Below are 22,352 nucleotides of genomic sequence, written 5' to 3' on the forward strand. Positions count from 1 at the left end.
GATCTACTGTTCTAGTATTTAGTTTCTAACAGATTCATTTTGATTCCTATATACTCAATATAGTAAGTATTACAGATATTAGTTATATTAGGCCTATTTACTTGCTTCCTCATATGACAAAAACTTTCTTGGGTAGATGCAATGCGAAGTACCACCCTTCATCTTAGTCATATGGGTTAAACAAAATAGGTAACTCCAGAATTAGGTAAAACCTTGTGTGCAGGAATCTTGAAAAACTGTATTATTTTTCAAGCTCTCCAAAAGATTGAGTTGACAAAAGAAAAAGTAGCATCAAATGTTTTATTTTATGTCCTTCTGTACTGCAAGTACAGAAGTAGACCAATGTTAATAATTTTGATTTCTCAGATTAATGGAAGAGATGTGGGTCTACAAACTCTTTAGGTACTTTGATAAACTATTCTCAATGTGAATATGATATTGAATTCATTTATGCAAATGATTTTTACAGTAGGTTTGCTGTTATTTACTTTTATTATTATTATTATTTTTTGAGATGGAGTCTCACTCTCTTGCCCAGGCTGGAGTGTGGTGACACAATTTCAGCTCACTGTAACCTCCGCCTCCCGGGTTCAGGCTATTCTTGTGCCTCAGCCTCCTGAGTAGCTAGGATTACAGGCATGTGCCAGAACAGCTGGCTAATTTTTGTATTTTTAGTAGAGATGAGGTTTCATCATGTTGTCCAGACTGGTCTTGAACTCTCGGCCTCAAGTGATCTACCTGCCTCGCCCTCCCAAAGTGCTCGGATTACAGGTGTGAGCCACCATGCCTGGCCTGTTATTTACTTTAACATGGGTTATTTTCTACCAGTTACATGATCATAGCTGAACCTTTTATGAACCAAAACTTTAGAATAACTATCAAAACAAAATAAATGATAGTAGACATATGACTCTCTTTTCCCTTTCTTCAATAAATTAACTAAATTAAAAACAGAAATGCAATGATATGTTTTGCCCTATATCTTTATAGCACTTTACAGTGATTGTATGAAGTCGAGAACAGTAATATGAGATACCATTCAAGATAATTCACTGTACTCTGTTTCCTCAGGTAAAGAATTTGTATGATCTGTTTCAGAAAGATATTTTTTAATAAATAAATTTTAGAATTACATATTTTGGGGCCAGATTTAAAAATATAGTACAAGCTAGCGATAAGTTACATCTAACATCTAAAGTAATAAGACCACAGTAAATAATCTCCCCCAATAGCATGGGTGATGTTCTACCACTGCATCCTCCTAGTCCTCCTTCCCTTTTCTTTGTCCCTTCTCCCCTCCCCTGTGTCCTTGCACCTCTCCTTCCCTGCCCCCACCCTGTCCCTCCTTTTCTCCTCTCCTATTAAGAATTACTGCTGTTCACAGGACTGGGGCATATCTCAGTGTTGTCTTTGTCCAGGAGAAATAGTTGAGAACTATTGGTGTGGAATTATTAAACCGCATTTCAGAAAATGTGGGTTTTGCTTCTTCAAACTAATTAGCTGAATCACTTGGTCTTCATATCTTACATGCAAAATGAAAGGTTGAACTAGACAAATGTATGTTTTTAGATATATTTTTCCAACTTTGATTTTTTTTTTCTTATGATTCTTGAGTCTTAGCAAAACCCAGAATTTGGAAGCCTAACAGATTCTCTGCATAATCTATTTTATATAGTCTCTATATTATGTCCACCCTGTAATATTAGGTTGGTGTACAAGTAATTGTGGTTTCAGATCATGAATTTTAAATCATTATAACTAGGCTCAAACATTCCTTTATTAATCAAAATAGGAACCATTACAATCAATACATTTTTGCCAACAAGAAGTTAAGTGTGTTTATTCCTATAGTGTAAAAATCTGTGCTTCAGGATTTGATGAACTCTTGGAAAACATTTTCTGCATCCTGCTGGTGGTGGAAGCAATTTCACTGCAAACGGTTGTCAAGATACGTAAAGAAGTGGCAGTTGGTTGGCAAGAGGTCAGGTGAATGTGGCGGAGGAGGTACAACTTCATAGCCCAATTCATTCAACTTTTGAAGCATTGGTTGTGCGATGCACGGTTGAGTGTTGTCATTGAGAAGAATTGGGCCGTTTCTGCTGACCAGTGCCAGCTGCAGGCCTTGCAGTTTTCAGTGCACTTCATTGATTTGCTGAGCAGACTTCTCAGATGTAGTGGTTTCACCAGGATTCAGAAGGCTGTAGTGGATCACACCAGCAACAAATCACCAGACAGTGACCATGACCTTTTTTTGGTGCAAGTTTGGCTTTGGGAAGTGCTTTGCAGCTTCTCCTCAGTCCAAACACTGAGCTGCTCGTCATCAGTTGTTGTATACAATTCACTTTTTATCGCACATCACAATCTGATCAAGAAATGGTTTGTTGTTGTTGCATAGAATAAGAGAAGATGACATTTCAAACGATTTTTTTGATTTCTGGTCAGCTCATGAGGCACTCACTTATCAAACTTTTTCACCTTTCCAATTTGCTTCAAATGCTGACCAATCGTAGAATCGTCGACATTGAGTTCTTTGGCATCTTCTCATGTAGTTGTAAAAGGATGAGCGTCAATGATTGCTCTCAATCTGTCATTGTCAACTTCTGATGGCCGGCCACTACACTCCTCATCTTCAAGGCTCTCTTCTTCTTTGCAAAACTTATTGAACCACCACTGCACTGTCTGTTTCATTAGCAGTTCCTGGGCCAAATGTGTTGTTGATGTTCTGAGTTGTCTCTGCTGCTTTAAGACCCATTTTGAACTCAAATAAGAAGATTGCTCAAATTTACTTTATGTCTAACATCATTTCCATAGTCTAAGATAAACATAAAACAAACAGCAAGTAATAAGTCATTAGCAAAAAAATATAAAGTGAGAAATGCCCATTAAAATGATTTATAACATGACCACATTTATGTCAGAATGTATTCCAATATCAAATGGCAGATTCCAACAATGCAAAAATTGCAATTACTTTTGCACTTTTCTAATTTGAAGGCAGGGACTATCTGTTTATCTTGTAAATCTCAAATGATCTGATGAAAAGCATTTCACAAAGTTGACACCTAGAAAGATTGCAAATACAAAGCAATTTGTTAGCCTGGATAACATAGTGAGACCCTGCCCCTACTAAAAAAAAAATAAACATGAAAATAAATTAGCCAGGTGTGGTGGTGCAAGCCTGTATTCCCAGATACTTGGGACACTGAGGCAGGAGGTTAGCTTGAGCCCAAGAGTTCGAGGGTGCCTTGAGCTGTGATCACGCCACTGTGTTCCAGCCTGGGTGACAGAGACCCTGTCTCTAAAAAAAGGAAATTGTTCAGACTAAGGAGGATATAAAATTATTTTGGCGAACACCATTTATTTGGTTCTTTGAAGTTCTTATTGCTTTTAGTAGGTACAGTTGTTATTTAGATGTATAAATTTCAATGGCATATCAAAAATAACTTAATGATAATGATATATAATGGCATAAGTTGAAGTTAAGAAGTGTACCTTAATCCACTGGCTTTACCACATTTTCCTGTGGTTTTTCTTGGTTATATCTCCTCTGACTTTTAGTCTGAGGATTAAATGGTCCTAAGTGCAATTTTGTCTCAATCTCTAAAAGAAAAGGTCAGTATTTTAAAAGCAAAGCAGTATTTTCCCCAGAATGCCCAGCACATTTCATTAATACGAATTTTATCTCAGGCACATTCCTGAATGAATCCCACTTTCCATGAGAATGCTACATTCTGATTGGCTTAGGTCTGAGTTCCTGATGTATTTATTGGAATACATTTATTGAAGCATTTATTGGAACATGAAAAGGTATTTCCCTTTGATTAGCCATGCTCTATTCTAGAACTGGTTCTAGCATTAGTTTTTCGTGAGCTTTACTGACTGCATGAGAGAAGAGTTGATTCCTGAACAAAATCAGTATTCTTTTGGAAAGGGAGTGGGGATAAGTCCTGGGTAGCAACATGTACTATAGTTCACACGTTTTACTCCCTAACATTCATACACATCCTTCTTCCTATACGTGTTCTTAACTAAAACTTGCTCTTAAACAAAACATCACCACTTCCCTGAAGAGGGATACTCAAAGTCTCTTTCAATTCCAAGACCAGGATCTTCGATGATACATCGACTATGTATCTGCGTGGTATATACTCCTCTCTGTGGGATCTAGTGTAGTTCTTTATGGTCTTGCAACCTGTAACTAAAAAGTAACTCACCTATGTCTATTCATAATACTGGAGGAAGAACCGGATGATTGCAATGAAAAGTCTCATCTTAAAAGGAAAATAATAGAAAACAACACATATTGGTCATTCTTTCATAATCCAGGAATGCTGAACACTCCCTGTACTTGGTAGGAAGTTAATTTCTTAGCATATTTGATAGCAAGTGATTTTTAGCTCTAAGGATCTCTCCCCTTTCCTTGTTTTTTAATACCACCTCTGGGGCTGCTTTTGGGAAGGACCATTCATTTCCAGCAGCTCTCTCTCTCTCAGTTAATGCAAGGTTGGGTAGGAGAAATCTCAGGTTGCCTTGGAACAGTGGTTCTCAGCATGGTCAGGGGACCAGAGCAATAGCATCATTTGAATGGCAAATTTTTGGGTGTCACCACAGACTTTCTGAATGAGAACAGGAAATCCAGTGATCTTTGCTTTGATAAGAACTCCCAGAGCATCTGATGCATTCTCTTAAGAATCATTGACATAGACCTTCAGCAGGTTTTTGTGGTTTCTTTGGAAAATCAGCTCCCTTAAGTGGACTAAGTGGAATATTAGTCTGTTTGTTATGCTCAGTTCCATCTGCAGTAACAACAGCCAGAGACCTTGCCTGGTGATCCTTTCTGCACTTGAGAATTTCTCTATTATAGCGGGAAGCCTCTACCTAAACTCCAGGACCTTAATTGAAAGGCCAATACCCTGTTTTGGCCTCAGCTTGTCCCTTGCCTTTAGGCTACATCTCAGCTGCGTTTTCACAATGAGCTGTTTTGTCTTTGTTAGGCAAGAGGATGCTTGGCTGTGCTTGGGAAAGGACAACTGTGGGGGTGGGAGTTAGATGTCCTCTGGGTTCCAATCTCATCTCCTACGGAATTTCTAACATACCAGCTTCTGTTTTCACGAGCCTAAGTTTGGCTTCTGGGATTTGACCTTTTGTTTGGTGGTCTATTTTTGTCTTAACCCTATTGGAGTCCACATTACCAGACTTTTAGCGTCTGGGGGTTATAAAGGCAAAGAGGGCCTCTCGTGTCAATGGTGTATTTTCTTCCTTCTCTTCTTTCAGACTAAGCTTATCTTTATCTAGACTAGAAGAAATAGGCAACACATTTCATCATTGTTAATTTTTCTACCATTTAAGGTTCTTTTAGTTGAAGCAACTATAATATAATGTTTAGAGTAGTCATGAAATTTAAAGAATTAGCTCATTGTTTGAGAGTTCTGATGTTACCTTCTCCCACATCAGAGTTAGAAATTGGCATTTTGGATGAGGACAGGAAGCAAAATAGAAAAGGCAAGTCCATTCTCTCTTGTCTAGGCTGTCTCCCTCTATCATCCCATACTGCCATAACTTCACAGGAAACAGCTAGCAAAGCACAAATCCAGAGTAGTGCTAAGCAATGTGCTATTGACACACTGTGTTGTCTGGATGAAAAAAGCCAGACAAAAAGAGTACATACTCTATGATTCCATTTATATAAAATTATTGAAAACCAATTTATCCTGCATACTAATTTATAGTGAAAGAAAGAACAATAATTTCCTGGGCACTTGGGTAGAGGGTTTGGAGGGAGAGGTGACAAAGAGACACAAGGAGACCTTTAGGGACAATGGCTATGTTCATTATCATGATTGTGGCGATGTTTCACAGATGTATTCATATGTCAACACTTAAAAATTGTACTTTTTAAATATGAAGAGTTTATTTTGTGTCAGTTTACCTCACTAAAGCTGAGTATTAAAATAATTATTTATTAAAGTAATACATATTAAACACTAAACAGGTACCTCCTTCCCCACAAAAGGAGCCTTTTGAGTCTTCCTAGAGTAGGAAGAGGTAGGTGCAGACATGAAATCTGGCAGTTAATTAGCTCAAGTGACTGAACCTTTCTTTGGTTTGCTTTGTCTTGTCTTGTCTTGTCTTGTCTTGTCTTGTCTTGTCTTTGTCTTTTTTCTTTTTTTTGAGGTAGAGTTTAATTCTTGTCACCCAGGCTGGAGTGCAGTGACATGATCTCAGTTCGCTGCAACCTGTGCCTCCTGAATTCAAGTGATTCTCCTGCCTCACCTTCTCCAGCAGCTGGGATTACAGTCATGCACCACCAGGCCCAGCAAATTTTTTTGTATTTTTAGTAGAGCCAGGGTTTTGCTGTGTTGGCCCAGCTGATCCTAAACTACTGACCTCAAGTGATCTGCCTGCCTCGGTCTCCCAAAGTCCTGGGATTATTGGCATGAGTCACTGCGCCTGGCCTGGAATCCCTTTTCAACTTCAGTTTTCTTATCTGAAAAATGGAGCTTCTATTACTGGCACCCAAGAATCTGCTGGTTGTGCTTATCAAAATGAGATGTGTATGAGGGAGCCCTGCTTTGTGTACTTTATATGAGCAACTACCTTTTCTCTTCTCCTTCCTTCTCCTGGCTGTTGTAAAAGGTACCCATGGATTTCTGCTCCCTCAGGCCTCCTTTTTACTCCCTGCTACGTAGATGAAAAAGGAAAGCAAGAGTGTACCTCCTATGAATAGCCCACACCTGCACTTTTGATAGTGAATTGGTAGAGTAACTGTTTGATTCACTTGGACATGACCTTAAGATTTAGCAGTGGGAAAAGAAAAGCATCGAAGTAAATCAAACTGATGATTATGTTACAAAGGCTATCTGATTTGCTGAGTTCCAGTCATCATATTACCAAAAATATAATGTTTGCATATTATACAAACATTTTCTTTTTTATAAAAGCAGCACCATCACTAAGCTAGTTATATTTAAAAATTCAGTGTAAGTTGCAGTTATTCTGTAGCAAATTCAGTGGCATTACGGTTGAAAAGAATAGAATCCGGGAAGCTAGGGCTTTCTTATGATTCACTTTCGTCTCTGTCGTAGGTTGGCTTTTTAGGGTTATACTCCATGAATATCACCACCTCTTGGGATGGAAGTTCTCAGCTGGCATATTGCTTGCTCATCTCTGAAATACTGTTCTTTAGTGTTCATGTTTAAATTCTTAAATTGACCTATTTCCTCCATTGAGATGCATTTTTTCCCTTTTCCATGCGACAGTTTCTGAAAACAGCACAGTTCTTTATAAAGGAATATACATTCCTTTAAATACATGTTGTATTTAATGGGGATAGTTTTTATCACTCCCTTCTCCTGTTCCAATGAAGAAAGAAAAGATCTCTCACTGAATTGTAGGAATTCTTACCATCAGTTAAGGAAAAGAGGTGTAATGTGTATGTAGGAGATGAGACACTAAACCGCTGTGCAGCTGAGGTCCGAGTGGGAAAGCTTGCTTCTCACCAGTATTTGGGTGGTCGCCTGGACAGCCAGTGGACTGTGTGCTAAGGGCCTGCCAGTTCCCTCATTCTCTCTCTCTGGTAAATGCTACTTTGTCCTGCCCCTGCGTTAGGTAGTAATCTCCAAGTCAAAGATGGGCAGTTGAATTTTACTGAAATTATTACAATGTTAATTAAAATTGTTAGCTTTTGAATTTGACGGATTTGTTGAAGTTAAAATGGTGAGTAATTACATAAATGCTTAGGTGTACTACTTTTTCATTTCACTTTAAAACACCTCATCTCTCTTTCTTATGCAATTACTGACACCATTATTTGACCCAAACAATTTAAGTTTTTTCCCACACAGGTTAGAAATTTAAGTTTTATCTGAATTTAGCTTTCTAGTTTCAATGCCCTTGAAATATAAGATTTTCTTTTCTTTTCACAGGATGTTTTGACCCACGTTAGAACAATACCTTTTATCCCAGGCGCCAAAATATGGTACCTGTTACATGTTATAGAATTAGCCTCAACCACTGTTTCCTGTGAGATTTCACCTCAGGAGACGTCAGCCTCCACAACCACTGAGAGAACAAAAACAATAGCTTTGCTCACTAATACTCCTTTGCTTTTAGAGTATATTTTATGGTTCATTATTCAGGTTTTTTGGTTGGTATATTTAACCTGTGGCTTAGTCACATCTTCAGATTAACCCTTAGGTAAGTCTTTGCTAGGGATCATTTTCCCATATGTTGACCTGTAGAATATTTGAAAGTACAGATTGAGTTTTGCTTAGTTTAACAGCAGATGAGTGTTCACTATTAATCTGCAGAAATAAATAGTTCTAATACTAGCATAAATTTGGCTTCACTTCAACATATAATAATAATACTTTTTATAAATATATATATATGCCTTATTTTCATACCTGCAAATTCCAATTCAGTAAATCTGATAAGGGGGCCAGGTATGTGTACCTAAAAAGAAAAAAACCAAAGACAACCTACAACCCAAAAACCAAACAAACCAGACAGAGAGAACAGTTAGGGGTGGAGCTGGGAAGAAATTGTGTGTGTGTGTGTGTATGTGTGTGTGTATACTTGTATGTGTATGATTTATATATATGTATACATCTACTTGATTATATTACATAATTTTAAAAGAGTATTTGTTACTGCTTTTTAAACTTTATGGTACAATAGAAATATGTCTTACATGGCAGAATTATATTCTTAAAGGATAAATTATATGTCTATTTATATGTATAATTTATACATATATTATATAAATAAAATCTCCTCCTATGGTAGGAATGTGTAGTTGTGTTCATAGTTCCTGTTTCGTTTTCAGCTTGGACATTGGTAAGTTAACTCAAATCTGTAGCACAGTGTCACTTTGTACGGGCCTCAGCTTGGATGGCCAACCAGGTGTCTACGTCACAAACATTATTTGGCAATTACAGCTGTCTCCACTGCTGTCTTTGGAAGGTATAGATAATATCTTAGCCTTAATTTTTGTCTGCTGTCATTGCTTTATAAAACTAAAAATAACAATGAAGGTGGAACAAAAGAAAATTTTTGTCAACTTTATGGTTGACAGAATTTCATTATCTTTCACCATGCTATTTTAGTAAACACATTTAGAAAATAGCTGTTGCTATTAAGGGTGCGGGACTCTGTCTCCCAGGGAGTAAGCCACTAGCTACAAATAGAACACATTGAAAATCCAACTGGAGAGGCCATGCACGGTGGCTCACACCTATAATCTCAGCCCTTTGGGAGGCTGAGGTGGGCGGATCATGAGGTCAGGAGATTGAGACTATCCTGGCTAACACAGTGAAACCCTCCATCTCTACTAAAAATACAAAAAAATTAGCCAGGTGTGGTGGCGGGTGCCTGTAGTCCTAGCTACTCAGGAGGCTGAGGCAGGAGAATGGCATGAACCCGGGAGGCGGAGCTTGCAGTCAGCCCAGATCATGCCACTGCACTCCAGCCTGGGTGACAGAGCAAGACTCCATCCTCCCCCTAAAAAAGAAAATCCAACTGGAATGATCACTGCTACTTATTAGTTATGTTTATTCTACATACTGTATGTCAATTGACATATTAGCTAATTCAAACCAATATCCAGTTAAAAGAGGCCGTTTTCTAGCTTTTTTCCCCCTATACATCTTTAATTCTAAAGATCGTTATAGAAATGTAAGGAAAACTTAGGAAGATGTTAAAGAATCATCTACAGCAACAGTTTCTGTAGAACTTGATGGATTTTTTTTGCTGGCCTGTTATAAAATGAATATAAGGAAAATATAATGAGTTTTTTATGAAGCTACATTTGTGAGACTTCATTATGACATTCCTCCTGTTTTATTGTTTAAAATATGCTATTTTTTGTAAAATAGTAATGATAGTACAAGATAGTTTAACTTTTTTTGGTCCTCCCTTGGCAAAATAACAAATTGGTAGTCTATTTGATGTCCAGTTATGTGTGTGTGCATTTTAAGTGTGTTGCTCTGTGACATCCCAGCATCAGAAACTACTGATAGAAATTGGAAAAATAGTTAATATTGAAAATGGATGGTCTTTAATAGACTCTCAGGCCCTTTATTTCTCTTTTTGCATAGTCTGCTTGGAATGGTGTACAGATTGTAGTATGCTTATACCCTGTGTAGGGTCCCTTGTCTTACAGCTCTCATCTCCAAGCTTTACTTTCCTGTTCCCAGCTTCCTGACCTCTAAGACAAGATTGTTGATCCTTTGGCAAGATCTGCATTACTGCTGTGTACCTTCTCCATTCCCGACTTCCATTTCCCTGCTTCATTGTATTTTACTCGATACCTTTCTGCTTAGTACTCCTCCTAGCTGTGTAGCCAAGTATTGGCTTGTCAACTGGTCTGTTCATTATGAAATCACCAAGAGATCTATGTATTTATTGTTATTCGAATAGTATACAAGTCACTGTGTTAAATGCTATAGCAGATAGTAAATAAGGAAGATAATACGTGTTCCTTAAGAATATTGAGATAAGCATACAACTAATCATGTATTCTTACACAGAATAAGTCAATGTTTCTTAAGAGAAGTACGGCGTACAATTGGTGATAAAGGAACTTCAGATGCAATTGGAAGGATCTTTGACTTGGCTGTCTGTATAACTTTGAGCAAGTTTCTTAATCTTTTTGAGCCTCAGTTTCCTCAACGGAAGAATAATAATGCTTCTATCAAGATTGCTGTGAGGGTAAATGAAACAATTAATATAAAATGCATAACTGAGTTTCTGACAAGGATTTGGCAGCTATGTTTTACTATCATTGGCCACTTCTTCCCCCAAACTATTTTAAAGGTTGTGATGATTTTTACAGGGATTGAGAGGTGATAAGTATAATTCTTTCAAGTAAAGTGACTGACAAACAAAGGTACAGAGTTAAAATATGCTGGAACAACATTTTGGAGCAAAGTATGTAGCTGATGGGAATAGAGTAAGAGAAAATACAGCTGCAGTTATGTTTCAATTTAGCACACGTACTTTAATGCAGAGGAAACTAACTCCGAAAGTTCACAATTGAAGATACAGGAGAGAAGATTGAGTCAGTCACCCAAGTGGAGGGATTCATTTTAGGCCAAGAGGAATTTTGGGCACAGGAAGCTTAAAGAATGTAGGGTTTTGGAAGTATATTCAGCTAATTTTTCAAGTATGTCATTTTTCCATTGTTTGTTGAGAATTTTGATCTTGACAAACAGGTATCATATTATCATTTGAAGATCTTATCAGATTCTGTTGGTATGAGTATCTCCTGTATTTGAAACATCAAAAAGTAATTTTCCTGGAAAAACGGTTAAACCAAGATGAGGACTCACAATAGGCTATATTTAACAATCAAGTCTGGCAGGGCCTACATTGTGTGAACTTTTGGTTTCTTGGGTTTTTGTTGTTTCTTCGCTTGATGGTGTTTCAGTTTGGAAGAATGTGGCTAGACCACAGTGTGGCTTTTCCAAGATTTAGTTCTTATTAAAGGCTTATTATTTTGTAACGTTTGTTTTTTGTTTTTGTAGAGACAAGGTCTCACTATGTTGCTCAGGCTGGTCTTGAATTCCTGAGCTCAAGCAGCCCTCCTGCCTCAGCCTCCCAAAGTGCTCGCATTACAGGCGTGAGCCACCACACCTGGCCATTTTGTAACATTTGAAGCTTTGAGAAAGATCATACTCTATCAGTTTATGAAAAACAAATAATGATTAAATCATGCGAGTGGAATGGAAAGTGGAGGTTGTAAGTGTTAGTGCTTGAGTCCAAAAGGTTTTTGCGTATTCAGGTTATCTTTGACCTGAAGCAGAGCAAACCAGAAGGCTGTGTCACATTAGTCACCTTTTTTCCCCCCATTAAAAAAAGATACCAGTACGAGTGACTTTTTAAGAGTATAACTCTGATTTTTAAATTATTTCAGAATTTGTAATATCTTAAGATGCTCTTTACAAAAAAAAGAATAGGTATGTTCAAACTTTTAGTTTTCACTTGCTTTATGTGGTTCGGATATTAAGTTGACCGTTATGTGTTTAAACCCTTTGAAGTATTTTAATTTGTGAAAACTCATTGTTATTTCATTTGTTCAGTTTATGTAATTTAAAAACATGCTACCACAGACGTTTCTTAAGACTTCAGGGTTGAACTGGGTGCAATGGCTCACACCTGTCATCCTAACCCTTTGGGAGGCCGAGAAAGGAGGATAACTTGAGCCCGGGACCAGCCTGGGTAACATAGTGACACCTTGTCTTTACAAAAAAACCTTTTAAAAAAAATAAAAATAATAAAAAAGCTCTCTTGGGTTAGACTGCCAAATTAAATACTTAAACTCTCTCTGCTTTGGAGGGTTTTAGTCATTCTTGGTCTCTGGCCATGTAACAACCTGTGCAAAGATTAGTAGGTATTGTGTGCTAGCTTTATCCTTCCGTCAGCACAGTCTAGGCCTATTTGGATTTTGCATCTTCCTTGTAGTTCAACAGCCATCTCATTTGGGTTTTGGCTTTCTGCAGTCAGCCTTCAAAGATCTTTTGTTTTCTGACAGTTGAAGAAACTGGCTCAGTATTCTTTCTCCTAGACAATTATTTAATTGTTTACAGATAACTGAAACTATCTTCTAAAGGTTTCTATTGAGAATTTCTTTATTTTATGGGAAGCTTCTTATGTTGAAATGATTGGTCGACATAATTCTTGGTGATTAGAAAAACTGTTTTTCAACCAAATAGCATCAAAATGCTTGTTCTTTCTTTTCTGATTTTACACTGCATGTTTTTCTTCTGTGTATTATAACAAATCTCTTCTTTTTAAAGCTTTTAAAAGACAATAGCAAATTTAATGCTTGCATTGGTACTGTTATAGCAAGTTTAAAGAAGTGTACTCTTGTACCCTATAAATATATACACCTACTATGTACCCACAAAAATTAAAAATAAACATACAAGCAGCCAAAAAATGTGCTCTTAATAAATTTTTACTTTCTTGAGATTATATACAGTATTATTTTGATAACTGTGGATAAGGATGAACCCATCTTATACAATAAAGAGTTTGGAACTTCAAAACTATCACTGGCTGGGTGTGGTGGCTCATGCCTGTAATCCCAGCACTTTGGGAGGCCAAGGCGGGTGGATCACTTGAGGCCAGGAGTTCAAGACTAGCCTGACCAACGTGGAGAAACCCTGTCTCTACTAAAAATACAAAATTAGCCAGGCGTGGTGGTGGGTACCTATAGTCACAGCTACTAGGGAGTCTGAGGCAGGAGAATAGCTTGAACCCAGGAGGCAGAGGTTGCAGTGAGCTGAGATCACGACATTGCACTTCAGCCTGGGCAACAGGAATGAAACTCCATCTCAAAAACAAACAAACAAAAAACCAAAAAACTATCATGTCAACAACTATAATTAACCTCAAGGCAACAGTTTAACACAGAGCTTTTTGAATTCTGCATGTAATATTCTTACTTGCTTAAGTATTATAAATGTTTCAGAATATCACTTTGTTTTATTTAAATTTTTTGGTACAGTTTCATTAGTGCTTTTCCACGGGGAATACATTTCCATCTTTATTAAGTGAGACAGTAGGAAAATGTGATTTGGTTTCCACAGTTCACTTTTAAGCTAACCTGTCAGCAACACATCTGTTCCATAAAGTTAAGTACACCTGGGATATGATAATGCATAATTATTTCCTCACAGAATTGTTTAATAAGAGTCACATTAAACTACCAGTGGCCAACACTTACTGATCGCTTACTAGATACAGACACCATTCTGAGTATTTTACATGTATCAATTCATTTATGTTATACATTTTAAAATAAGTTTCTTTTGTCTTTTTCTTCCTGTTATTCTTCCCTGCCCTTTCCCCCTACTAGTGTTCCTTAAGACAGTTACTTTTCAGAAACAGCCAAAGTCAGAAATATTAGCACAGGATGACTATCCCTTATCTGAAATGCCTGGAACCAGAAGCGTTTTGAATTTTTTTTTTTTTCCAGATTTTGGAATATTTGCAGGTAGATAGATAGATAGATATCCTGGGGATGAGACCCAAGTCCAAACACAAAATTCATTTATGTTTCATGTACACCTTATACACATAGCCAGAAGGGAATTTACATAATATTTTAAAAATAATTTTGCGCATGAAGCAAAGTTTTGACTGTATTTTGATTGCAACCCATCACATGAGGTCAGGTGTGGAATTTTCTTCTTGTAGTGTCAGGTCGTTGCTCAAAAAGTTTCCGATTTGGGAGGATTTCAGATTTTCAGATTAGGAATGCTCGACCAATAGCTTCCATTAAGATTGTTCACTTAATTTATGGAGCTTTCCATTGGTAATAGGACAAATAAGGGAAAGGGATCACAATAAATGAGGTAGTATTAGAAGGAGAGATGACAGGTTCCTTGGAAGGATGCTGATTTAACTTAGGTGAATGCCAGTCATACGTGGGAATCACAGCTTCATGACAGGGCCTGCTGCATTGACTGGGCCATGAAGACACTCGAGGAAAAAGCAGAGAACCTTGGTCTTCCAGTGTACCAGTAAACAGCTTTGAGAACCTGAGCTATGGAATTTTAAATGATGTGGCAAGTCCGACGAAGTGACACATTTTCACACAGTACCAGCAGGAGGATGAAAACCAGAACTTGTAAACAAGGGTGAAAGTGACAGGTTTAGGACAGTGGATGGACAAGAGGCCTGACCTTAGATTTCCAAAGAATAAAGGAGAGAACACATATTTTAATTAAATAGCTTCATATTTAGCTTCAAGAAGATAAGTACTGGCCATATACTTGAATGTATATGCTATATTAGTTTATATCTCATGTCAGATGATTTGCAGGTCTTGTTATTTGCATGTTTGTGCAGCTGAGATGTTTGGCGCTCAGTTCTTGTGGGAGAGAGCAGCTTGGTATGGAAACATCTTGGAGTTTGAAATCTCAGCTGTTACATGGCCCTGAGCAAGCTACTTACCTGATTTTTTGAGGTGGATTCTTGTCTCTAAGATGGAGATGGGAAAACCCAACTCTGAAAGGGTTAAATGAGAAAAGGCATATAAAATATCAGTAACAGGCTCGCTGGCTCACGCCTGTAATCCCAGCACTTTGGGAGGCCAAGACGGGAGGGTCACTTGAACCCAGGAGTTCGAGACCAACCTGGGCAACATAGCAAGACCCTGTTTCTATTAACAAAACAAAACAACAGAGAAAGGCAAAAAGAAAAGAAAATACCGGTAACAGTGTCTGATGCTCAGTAAGGGCTAAACAAAATTGAATTACTCTCCCAAGGAAACAACAATAGAATGGTTTTCTCCTTCCCCTTGTTATAGAAAGGGCAGAAAATGTAAAGAGAAGACATATAACAACTGGGAGACTAGAACCTTTATTTGGAAGAGAGGCCACAATTTGTGTTTATTTTAAAAATGTAAATTGCTTAGGAGGAAAAGAGTGTTAGCAGTTCAAGATTATGTGGTCGGTTAAATAGTAAAACACATTTTAAAATGTATGTTACTTTACTTAAGGATCCCATGTGAAAATTCTCAGAAATTAAGCATTGCATATTTGACTGCTGAGTACAGTGATTCATATGTATCTTAAAGTCATATATTAATAAAATTACCCATGGGTCAGATTCAATTGTTAAAAGTACGATTTTTCTCGATATGAAATTTTAAAGCATTTGTGTACTGATGGTCTTTTTAAAGCCTTGCTACTCATTATAGCAATCGAATCACTGAAGAGATGTTCCTTTCTCTTTGGTTCAGTGTTATTGAGCCTTATCTTTTGGATATAGAACTATGTTTTATTTTGTAACTGTGTCTTTTATTTTGTAATAATTTTGTTTAAGGTATATTTTAATATTATAAGAGTAGAACCAATATTTTAGTTTTAAAAAAGACAATTCTATATCATGTCTAAATACTATTGGGAAATATGCCAATTTTTTAATTTTTTAAAGCTAATATTGCCATTCTACTTTTTTTACTTTGATTAATGTAGTCTAAGAGAATTATTCATTGAACGTGCTTTAATATTTTTTCCTGATTTCAAGGAGTGAAAAAAGATTATCTAAAAATTTCTAAGAGTGTATTTTCTTATGAGAATGCTGTATTATCTACTTATTTATTCTTATATCATTAGTTAAAAGTTAGATGAGTATGTGTCCTTTCTGAGTAATATAGTATATATAGGGGATACCGGAACTTTGTAGTTATGTTGGCCAAAGTAATGTCACTAGTTTATGAAAAGTAATGTAGGTCTTGAATTTCTTTTGATTAGTCATTGTAAGCATTTTTAAACTTTCTTCCTCATAGATATGTGCACTTTTAGATAATATGTGATTTGTACAGCCATTCTTGAGCAGTTGAAATTTTTTTCAACTACTCACAAAAATTACACATTTTTGTGCCTAGTAGAGATAAAATAACTCTGAGACATGGTAGATACTTGGTTTTTGAATCTCTTGTATAAACTATGCAAATGTTTCTGAAAGAGCACTTTTGTATATGTTTTGAGGTACCCCCATGTTAAGTATATGCTATCTTTAGAAATTTGAGTCTGATTTATTGTTATCACTTGAACAGGTGTCTCAATGCTTGTACCTACTGCAAAACTAAACACGCCAGAGGAAATTTGGCCAGTTATCCAATTGATGAACTAGTAGATAGAGCCAAACAATCTTTTCAAGGTAAGAGTTTCTAGAATTACATGTGAAATTAGTCTTCTTAAGAAATTGTTAGTCTTGTAAGTAATACTTCAGTTTAGAGACCGACTTCATTTGTTTTATGAAGAGTTTTACAAATATATCAGCTTAACTAATAAAAGATGTGACCAGATTTAATCACTTAGTTTATTTTTACATTAATTACTCTTCTTTTACTACGCTTCCATTCTCTTATCACTCTAAGGTAAATGGCGTATTTTGAACTTTATCATCCACCTCTAGACTCCATGGAAAAGACAAAATTAAGATAAAATGAAATCCATGAGCCTCTGATGTCTGTTAAGATTTTTGTGGACAAGTGAAATACTCAGATTTTTCATCTCTTTCTTTGACTTTTTTGGACCATTTAGAAAATGGAGCTAATTAGGGTTTGTAGACTTCTTTGAAGAAGGTAGGTTTTCATACCAGCCAATAAAGGAGGCTACCATTTTAACAGAACTGTCAGACCAGTAAAGAGTGGTACTGGGGGAGAGGCCTAATGAGAATGATTTGTGTAGGGTGGCCAACTACTTCTGAATCATCACTTGCTGGGAAATGTGATTATCTAGGTCTCTCTCAGCATATAATAAGACTTATCTTTAACATGAGTCACAGTTGTGTGGACATACAACTGCTCAAACCATAAACTTCCTTTTTTGTCTTTGTTTATAGTATGTGCCTGTAACAGTGGTGTGTTTTTACTCCCAACATGAGATAATCTATTGTCTCATAATCCTGCAGGTTAATAGTTATTGGCAATGTGCTTTTCTTTTTGGCAAGTAACTTGGAGCGCTAATTTCAATACTTCCTACTCTGGGCCTCAGAAAGTATGAGTTCCAAATTCATTTTTTTGTTTAGTCTATAGAAAACTTTTAGAAACATGAATTTGGAATGTTTCTTTTAATAGAGAAAAATATCCCCTTGCTTGATTTATTGATGCCTCCCAACAGTTTTTCTCCACTTGTATATTCTTAGCTCAGTCCCCTCCTCCTTTCACATTCAACTAGTATTGAGAGAGAAATAAAGGAAATTTACTGACTCTTGCCAGTGTTCTCCTTTTAGAGCCAGATTATTGTCTAATCTAAGAAAAAGCCTGGGTGGTTGTCTTTACTACAGCATAACCAGTACTTCCAAGGATTTTTTAAAAGGGGCAAAAATTTTCCCAGAAACCAAATCTATTTGAAAAAATATTTACTGGCATTCTTAATTAGTGTTTGTTTTTTCATATATCTGTCAGATAATGGGGATATTAAACATCTGTCTACCAAACACTGCAACTTAGAAGGCATGCAAATTAGTACTTTTTTTTTAACATCATGCATTTCTAAGTGCAACTGCATATAATTTTTTGAAAAGTATTTTATTTTACTTGAAAATTTATTTGAAAAATGTAAAGCTGTAAAATCACCATGTAGAAAGTGAAAATCTCCTCTTCACTTGCTTACATCTATTCTCACCTGTAACTTACACCAACATTCGGATATGATTGCTTCGTGGCTTTATATGGACACATTTATGAATTATACATGACTTGAGAAAAAAAGAAGACAGAACAGAAGTATTACCTGTGGATGGTGTCCAGGTTCTTTGCGTTTTAAACAAACAACTGGACAAAACGTACAAACAAAGCAAGGAAAGAATTAAGCAACAAAAGCAGAGATTTATTGAGAATGAAAGTACACTCCACAGTGTGGGAGCAAGTCTGAGCAGCGCTCAAGGGCCCGGATACAGAATCTTCTGGGATCCAGCTACCCCCTAGAGGTTTCCCATTGGCCACTTGGTGTTCACCCCATGTAAATGAAATGGTGGCCCCACGGTCAGTCTGATTGGTTGTGGAAAGCAACCAATCAGAGGCTGATGTGCAGTTACAAAGGTCACACTCGTATGCAAACATCTGATTGGTTGTGGAAAGCTGAAGTGAACTTACAAAGTTGCATGCTTATACAGATCTCTGACTGGTTGCAGAAAGCAACAATCAGAGGTACTTTCAATTTCCCATCTGCGCTGCAGAAAATATGGGGGTTTGCAAAGGGAGTAACCTCTGGTCCTTTTTTTACTTAGGCTGGAAAGTTTTTTTTTTTTTTTTTTTCGATTTAGTTCTAGGAAGTCAGGGTGAATTGGCATTAGGTTCCCTGCCTCCAGGCCCTGTTCTCCTGCCTCAGAAACATAGTTTGTATAAACTGATTATGACTTTTTCTAACAATATCCACCTTAGCTCTGTGATTTATCTTTAGAGATGTCCTCTGAGCAACCAAGTTACATTGTATTGCTTCTGTAGATCTTTAGTTAGTTAACATTGTCATATACAAGTGGGTTGGACTAGTTAAGGTGAGTGATTGAAATAATATATCAGAGGTTAGCAGTAATGTAGTAGCTATTTTTAGAGAAAGTATTAGAAGATTGCTCTTACCAACATCAGTAAGATAAGTATCTTTTTATTCCCAACCATGGAATGTTTGCAACATCAGTTTTTTCTGTTGCGTTATTATCTGTGTATTAGAATTGAAACTAAAAACTAGTTTTTGAAGTGGTGAGCTAACTTGTGAGATAACCCAGTGTGTTCAGGAAATGTAGTTGTTTTTTTCTTTTTCTTTCTTTCTTTTTTTTTTTTTTTTTTTGGTAACAGGGTCTCACACTGTATTAACCAGGCTGGAGTGTCGTGGTACAGTCAGAGCTCACTGCAGCTTCAAACTGTTGGGCTCAAGCTATCCTCCTGCCTCAGCCTCCCCAGTAGTTGCAACTATAGGCATACACTACCGAGTCTGGCTAATTTTTAAATTTTTTAGAGAGACAGGGTCTCCCTGTGTTGGCCAGGCTGGTCTCGAACTCCTGGTCTCAAGCCACCTTGACCTCCCAAAGTGCTGGGATTACGGGTGTGAGCCACTGCGCCCAGCCAGAAAAATTTTAAGTCCTCAAGTATTTGTTGCTTTTTGCTATAAGCAGTTTAGATTTGAAATACTGCACTGTTGCTTACCAGCCACATGATGTGAACACGGTATCTCACCTCTCCAAGCTTATGGCTTTCTCATCACTATAACGTTTAATGTTTTTGTTTTAAGAATTTGAGATAATGTGTATGAAGTAATTGGCTGTGTCAATATTATGAAGAAGAAATATTACTTAAACTAAAATCCGAAGCCAGGAAGAGAAGTCTGATTTTGGGTAAGAGTGTTGTAACATCCAAAAACATTAATGACTGAAATCAAATGACAGATTTTTTCTTTTGAGTCTAAATTATGTTTTATGAAAAATTTCTCCGTAGATAGATATCTAGTATGACAGTTACCTTTCATTTTCTAAATTTGAGAAGTGCAAATTCATGCTAAGGGTGGCCTTATAATCCCTTTCAAAAATAGGAAGTATCAATCTATAAGCTAATATTTTTAAGATATTTAGTAGCATTATCTTTTTTCTGCAAAAGAAATTGAGATTTTAATGCTGTTATAGAAATCCTAAGTTTGAGCTTTAAAATTGCAAATAATAATTATGAAAGTAAACATAATAGAAGAAATGACTCATTTTCTTATTACTATGACTTTTGCACATTTAGTTATTTAATCATTCAGGTGATAGGAATATTCTTTGGACCAGAAACTCTTAAGTTCTGCATTCTACCATGATTAGATTGCCTGTCTTATAATGAATAACAAACATGGTTTTGCGAAAAGTTACTCTATAATGAAAAACCTAAATATGCCACCAATAAAGGTTTAAAGCCACTCTGTGGATGGGAGTTAAATTTCCCATCCTTAAAGTGACATTTTCTTTCTTTTAATTTTCTTAATGGCTCCTGTATGTCATAATTACAAATTTATTTTTTTAAATTCTGAATCAACTGTGGAGTGAGGATTGGAACCCAGTTTTCGAGTCATATGATACAATATACAATAGGATCAAAATTTTATTCTGAATAGCATGTTTATCATTTTATTTATTTATTTATTTTTTTGAGGTGAGATCTCACTGGAGTGCAGTGGCATGATCTCGGCTCACTGCAGCCTCCTCCTCCTGGGCTCAAGCAGTCCTACCACCTCAGCCTCCTAAGTAGCTGGGACTACAGGTATGCACTACCACACCTGGCTAATTTTTCTATTTTTGATAGAGACAGGGTTTTGCCATGTTGCCCAGGCTGGTCTTGAACTCCTGGCCTCAGGTGATCTGCCCACCTTTGCCTCCCAAAGTTCTGGGATTACAGGTGTGATTATGAGCATTTTATATTCATAAAAATGTATTTCTTGTTAGTCTCATGTATTAGGAGACTAAAGGCTAACCCAAAGGCAAGGAAGCATTCAGAAGTGATTCTGAAATAATCATGAAGTCATTCTGAATATAAAATGGCTTCCCACAATACTAAAAATGTGCTGACTATGCATTCAGCTGCCAAAAAATGAGAGAGCTCATCAACTTTTGAATGGACAGCACTAAAGTAAATATTTCTGTGTTTAAGTACAAATGTAATTTCTTTTCTATATAAATTACATCTGTTTAACTGGTTTTCTGGCATTTTTTTTTTCTCTCTCTCAACCTCCATAATTGACTGTTTTTACCTTCTCAGTGTGTGTTTTATTTTTGAGTTTAAGGTTTACCAGGTAACTTCTGAGTATCATCTGGTTGTTCTCACAGACCGTTGCAAAACCTTCCTTCTCACTTCCTCCCTTCTGATGAGATTGAGGTTTTAAAAATGCCTAGGATTAACAGTGTTTGGGGGCTGAGTTTGCTGGGTTTGACACGGTTGCATTTTAGGTATCTAGACAAACATGTCAAGTGGTGACCAGGACTTTGTTGGGGCCAGAATGAATTTACAAGCTAGTGTTTTCTAGGATATTTGTATTGATTTTTCTCTAGCAGCTAATCAATCAGTTTCAGTTGTGTAAGTGATGGAGCAAACCTTTTTAAACGTGCGGGGTGAGTGGTGTGGAAACAACACCTTTCACCGCGCTGTCTCTGGAATCAAAATGTAGAGATGATGGATGAGCTGTTTTTATAGCTATCGTGTGCTTTTCTAGATCTCATTTGTGTGTTACTACTTTTTGGCTCCCTCATAAATCTGAAAATCCCCTGCAAGATAAGTGGCATCAACTGGTTATGGAAAGGTAAAATAAATTAGGATGAAATACTCAGAACAGGAAGAAAGTTTCTTGATGCCTAGTGATTTCGATATTATTGTTGGAATTTAAAAAATGGATTCTGTATTTCAAGACTTGCAAAGATACTACCTAGTAGGTGTAAGATTAATTATGAAATGCAGCTGTAGTACATTGCTTCCTACTTTTTTAGATAGGAAAGAATATGAACAATATTTGATTTTCTATGTATAAGCTTAAAATTGTTCAGTTGTACACTTTACATCAAGTCCCATTTGACTGTAATGATGATTAGTATACATTGATTTCGACCCAAGATTAAAACGGGGCCAATAATTGCATTCTGTTTATATGGCAGTTAAATTAAATGTCTCTTTAATTCCTTTATCTTTTCATATGTACTGTATTCAATTGAGAAATGCATGTTATCTGTACGATTAATGATGCAATTTACATGTTTGTTGTAACAATTGTCAACTTCCAAAAAGTATTTTAGGCAGCTTACATTAAATGATTGTATGTAAAAGACCATGGAAATAAGAGCCATGTTAAATGCTGTATTGTGTTTTGAAAGAGGGA

The 22,352-nt window shown here is 36.6% G+C and overlaps 1 protein-coding gene across 3 annotated transcripts in view; it reads left to right on the plus strand.

Annotated features, from left to right (window-relative positions):
- The window catches only part of CDKAL1 (CDK5 regulatory subunit associated protein 1 like 1), a 701,952-nt gene that overhangs the window by 298,635 nt on the left and 380,965 nt on the right, over positions 1-22,352 (plus strand). For all 3 annotated transcript variants that reach the window (XM_031667632.1, XM_031667633.1, XM_021936624.2), the window contains exon 9: positions 16,571-16,674. In XM_031667632.1, coding sequence (XP_031523492.1) covers positions 16,571-16,674 — 104 coding nt within the window. The remainder of the gene's footprint in view (positions 1-16,570; positions 16,675-22,352) is intronic.

This window comes from Papio anubis, chromosome 6 (genome assembly GCF_008728515.1).
Source record: "Papio anubis isolate 15944 chromosome 6, Panubis1.0, whole genome shotgun sequence".
Taxonomy (NCBI): Eukaryota; Metazoa; Chordata; class Mammalia; order Primates; family Cercopithecidae; genus Papio; species Papio anubis.